Below are 5,188 nucleotides of genomic sequence, written 5' to 3'. Positions count from 1 at the left end.
GTTAAAAACACATTAGACTCAGATGATTTGATTTTATGATTTACCCCATGATACCCACCCCCAGTAACCGTACTGGCCTCTGTTGTCATCATCATGCCAGAATCGTTTGCAGATTGCAGATTTCTGGAAACTCTAAATGTCGATACAGGAGATGCTGGGTTAAAGATATAGTGGACAGCTTTATTTGAAGTGCTTTACATTTATGAATGGATACAACTTCTGCATGGCTGGGCCAGGGAAGAATACATTTCTACTTTGGCAGTTTTAGTTCATTGCTACCAAGTGAACACACACTTTGAATGGAAGAAGCCAGGACTATATTTATCAAGCATCTCAAAGTCAGCCCTATGAGTTTTATTGTTTTATTTTTTTTATTTTTTTTACAAAAATTGTGCGCCATTTGGCCAGAACAGACTGATTATACATGCATAAAAACATTTATTTTAAATTATTACTCAATCATAGTTGCTGCATCCCAAATGATAAATATTGCATTGCTCTGTTTTCAATAAGTGTAAATTGTAAGGTCTTGTTTTTTGCATCACAGGTACGGTTTTATAGATAGAGTTGTTAGCCAGGACGGCCGTAAGATATTTGAATCAGCCATTAGAAACCTGTTGTTATTTTAAATCACGACTCTACTTTATATATTTCTACACGTCTTAGAATATCATTCACCTCCTGTTGGGAGCTTCTAACAGTTTCCGACGGCTCCTCTTGGTGTTGGAGAAGAGGGTTACATTTTCATTGGTTTGGACGTCATCAAAAATGTGTTTTTACCGCAGATGGGACTTTTCAGTCTTTTCCATTTCCTTCTCTAAGACACCTGATGAATACAAGCGCTGGTTTCCATTTGGTTTTTTGGTGTCATGTAACTGCTGTCATGACATTAGTCGTGAGGCGCCATTATGTGCCATCTCCATTGTGACCTGGAATTTTTCCTTTGAATTGGCGCTGTCCTTTGCTTTGTTTGGACAGGGGCTGTGAGAGGCCCCCGTATTAACAACTGCAGTGCAAAGACAACTCTTCATGCACTGAGATGGGCCCAGCCATACAAATACTGGTCACACATGGGACACGCCCAAAATACATTTCTCCAAATTCTATGTGTGTATGATGGAAAAAAGGATGGAAAATGTTTACGTTTGGTTTCAAAGTATTTAAGATGGAAACTGTTATAGTGATTAATTGTCAGATAGACCACATGGAGAGACTGACTCTGGTGTACTCTGGTAAATTGTTTTAGAGAGTGGAGAGGAAGTTTATTGTTCACCTAACTGTCATCAGGAATTCCACGAAACTACTATTTCTAGATCGCTGAAATTCCTTGAATATTTAGTTTCAGTATCAGCATGCTAGTCACCTTCATGAACTTACAAGCAAAACTGTAATGGCAAGGTACAAAGCATAGGTAAAATAAATGATTAAAAAACACAGCAATCGTGGCTCCAAACTGGAAATATCGGAAGAAAAGTGCGGATCAGGAGTACCGCTTTTCCACCAAATTAGCTCTGGTTCTTGAACCGGTTCTGTTGAGGATTCAACGACATAAGTAACCTTATTAGAAATAAACCTGCCTCCTGTTCGGAGCTGAATAAGGTCGTTCTATGCTTTTTTATTTTAATGTGGGTTATAATGGTGGTACTTGGAGAGCCTAATATATTCTGAGATGGTACACGGTGTACTATAACACTGATAGATATATATTAACCTTCGCAGCCAGCACCAGTACTGAATTCACTTTATCTTTCCACAGATATTATCCCCACTGACAAGGAGGAAGTGGCCTTCAAGGACCTGGACGCAGCCATTTTGGTGGGCTCCATGCCCAGGAAGGACGGCATGGAAAGGAAGGACCTGCTCAAAGCCAACGTGGCCATCTTCAAGAGCCAGGGAGCCGCCCTGGAGAAGTACGCCAAGAAGACCGTCAAGGTAATGACACACTACGCAGTTTAGACACGCCCAGACATGAAAATACGCTGAGATGTCAATCCCCTCCTTTTTCTACTTGTCAAAGGCTGTTGAGTGAAACTATTCTGCTTCTGGCTGAGTTGCTTGTGTTACATTACTTTCCCGGGTGTAGAAAATGTTCCCTGCACATTTGTTGCTACTGTGCTTGTGCTGGGTTGATTCCCATTGTTCAGAGCCCTGGTGTTTATTTTCTCAAGCTTAACCATATTTTGTTGTTCCTTTTATGATATTAACAACAGTATTATATATTATACATTATTGTTACATTTCACAATATTTACAATATTTAACAACAAAAACATGCTTCCCTCTGGTAAGAATAAGATACAAAACCTACAGCTAAGACAGTGATCCAGACCATTGAGTTTACATTGACTTAGATCAGATGACACACTGTGTGTGTGTGTGTGTGTTTGTGTGTGCGTTTGTGTGTGCTTTTTCAGGTGCTGGTTGTGGGAAACCCTGCCAACACCAACTGTCTGATTGCAGCCAAGTCTGCTCCCTCCATCCCCAAAGAGAACTTCTCCTGCCTCACTCGCCTGGACCACAACAGGGCTCGCTCCCAGGTGCGCTCCTTTTACACTCTTGTTTGTTCTTGCAGTTGTATTCACACTTTTCTTTACAAATTGGCCTCACAGACTTTTAGCTGCCACATTGTCAGTTCTTTGTCTGATCTAATTGTGAAACCTGAATTTGGGGTCATTTATGCTCTGCTCCTGCAGGTGGCGATGCGCTGTGGCGTTCCTGCCACCCATGTGAGGAATGTGATCATCTGGGGCAACCACTCGTCCACCCAGTACCCAGACGTCCATCACTGCTTGGTCAACATGTCTGGTAGTGAGCTCGCCTGCTTTGATGCAGTCAAGGATGATGCCTGGCTTAAAGGGGATTTCATCACTGTGAGTTAAAGAAGATGCATTGTAATCTATTGGACTGGGAGATACATTTTGCATGTGTACACAGTTACTGGGTCAGCCATTCAAAAATGCATGATATGCAAACCTTATACTGAAATATTTTCACATTTTACTGAAAGGTCTTGCTGCTGCTGACATTTCAGCCATTATCTCAAAACCTTGACAAATGGAAACAAATCTAGCTGCACTCAATAACTAACGCTAACCCTATATGCTCAGTTCTTCTGCTCACATTCACATTGACTGCCACTGCATTTTCATGTAATGGTCCATGTTATTTTATTGCAGACAGTGCAGCAGAGAGGCGCTGCAGTCATCAAGGCCAGGAAGCTGTCCAGCGCCATGTCTGCAGCCAAGGCCATCTGTGACCACATGAGAGACATCTGGACAGGCACCGCCGATGTAAACCCCACATTCATTTACACTGTAGTTATGATGTGGCAATGTCTGCCTGTTGCATTCTGTCAAGTGGCAATAACTTTCTAAGCAACAGAAGAATTTGAATCATCAAGCTACACGTTTTTTTTTTCTGTGTCTGTCCCTGGGAGTTTGTAGATAACAAGTAAGATACAGTCTGTGTTTGTACTTCTTGTATTCTTTTTTTTTTCTAGAAGACGGTTTAGTCAAGTCTTGTGACTTTGATTTCTGACAGGTCACATATGGTTCTGTGAAATGTAGTGTTTAATACTAATTTTATCATTGGTGATGATGAGATATCATATCTGTATAATAAGCAGGAATGTATTTGTAATGTAGTTTAACCAGTTTCTCTCTCTCTTCTTTTCAGGGTGAATTCATCTCCATGGGTGTTTACTCCTCTGGCAACTCCTATGGAGTCCCAGACGACCTCATCTATTCATTCCCTGTTCAGATCAAGGTGAGACTGATCTAACCTTGTGTTTACTCCTCTAGCAGTTTAAGTTAATGTTTTGAATTCAGCTAATAGCTAGCAATAAACTACACTGTGCTTGTCCTCAAGGTTTGTATTCCAAAATGCCAAACTTATGAAAGTATGCTGTTTCCTCAGGACAAGACCTGGAAGATTGTGGAGGGCCTGGCCATCAATGGCTTTTCCCAAACAAAGATGGATGCCACAGCAGCAGAGCTGATTGAGGAGAGAGACACAGCTGTGGCTTTCCTGGGAGTATGACTAGACCCCTTAAAGCCACCCAACCAGTACTTAGACAGCCCCAAAACTCCAGACGCACGCCTGTGATAAAGCACTCCACCAACCCCTGCATAACTCTTTATGTGTGTGAGTGAGAGCGAGTGAGAGAGTGAGTTAGTGTTTATGAGTGTAAAGTTGGATTTATATTTGTGCGTTGGGAGGCTACAGCGTAGAAATGAGCCTGTGCACACCTAGCTAAGCTCCACCTTTTTCAAACTGCACAGCAGCTACAGAGATCTCAACTGGAGACAGTGATTTGCTAGCTTGGGTTGCTTCTCTTTTGTTTCACAAACACTCAGTACTTGGGGGGCACCCTGGTAGCTCACCTTGCACCTGTGTACCACACATCAAGTCCTTACCGCAGTGGCCAGGGCAGGGTTCAAGTCTGGCCTGGGCCCTTTGCAGCATGTCCTCTCTCTTTCTGTCTCCCCTGTCTTTTCTATCTCTCTACTGTCACTGTCAGTTAAGGGGGGGGGGGTCACCAGATATACCCTGTGATCTGGCAAAGGCATTTGCACTACAAACCTTCTACTTGCTCTGATCTACACTGTCTATTACAAAGTGGGTGGAAAAAAAGAAGGTAATCAGGTTTACATTGGCTATAAGTGATTGCCCGACCTTAGCTTCCATTCAGTTGAGACTCCTACAGCAGGGCTGCTGTACACTGATGCACAAATATAACTCCAACTAAAGTGAACAGTATACTGAAAGTACACCAAATATGTTACCAGCTATTTACATACACTTTTCTCTGGGGGTAAGTGAAACATGGATGGTTGTTACATAGTCAATTGCATTAACACTGGAATGGATAACTTTCAAAGTTGAAACAATAAAAAAATGAAACCATGTACTTGTGTTTTCGTTGGTTTTATCTTACAGGCAATCAAATAGGCACAAAGTAGTTTGTTGTGTCTTAAGCTTCCATACTTTACAGCATATGGGCTGAGTGGTTAGTGCTGTCACATCATAGCAAAAAGGTCCAGGATTCAAGTTTGCCTGCCAGCTGGGCACTTCTGTGGATGTTCTTGATGTTATCTGTGTCGGTATGCATGTAAAGTGATGACTAAATTGGTGTGAATGTTTTTCTATTATGTAATAAATATAGAATATACTTATTTTTCCATACAAT

General features: G+C 41.7%; 1 protein-coding gene across 1 annotated transcript in view; it reads left to right on the top strand.

Annotated features, from left to right (window-relative positions):
• The window catches only part of mdh1ab (malate dehydrogenase 1Ab, NAD (soluble)), a 6,696-nt gene extending 1,787 nt beyond the window's left edge, over positions 1-4,909 (top strand). Inside the window, exons 4-9 of the mRNA XM_035663191.1 lie at positions 1,757-1,932; positions 2,415-2,537; positions 2,694-2,870; positions 3,177-3,290; positions 3,676-3,765; positions 3,916-4,909. Of these exons, the coding sequence (XP_035519084.1) occupies positions 1,757-1,932; positions 2,415-2,537; positions 2,694-2,870; positions 3,177-3,290; positions 3,676-3,765; positions 3,916-4,038 (803 nt within the window). The 3' untranslated portion in view covers positions 4,039-4,909. The remainder of the gene's footprint in view (positions 1-1,756; positions 1,933-2,414; positions 2,538-2,693; positions 2,871-3,176; positions 3,291-3,675; positions 3,766-3,915) is intronic.
• Positions 4,910-5,188: the final 279 nt, after the last annotated feature.

Source organism: Morone saxatilis, unplaced genomic scaffold, assembly GCF_004916995.1.
Source record: "Morone saxatilis isolate NCDOM2014 unplaced genomic scaffold, NCSU_SB_2.0 Contig19, whole genome shotgun sequence".
Classification (NCBI taxonomy): Eukaryota; Metazoa; Chordata; class Actinopteri; family Moronidae; genus Morone; species Morone saxatilis.
Note: the sequence above shows the minus strand (reverse complement) of the source record. Positions and strands in the feature narration are given on the sequence as shown.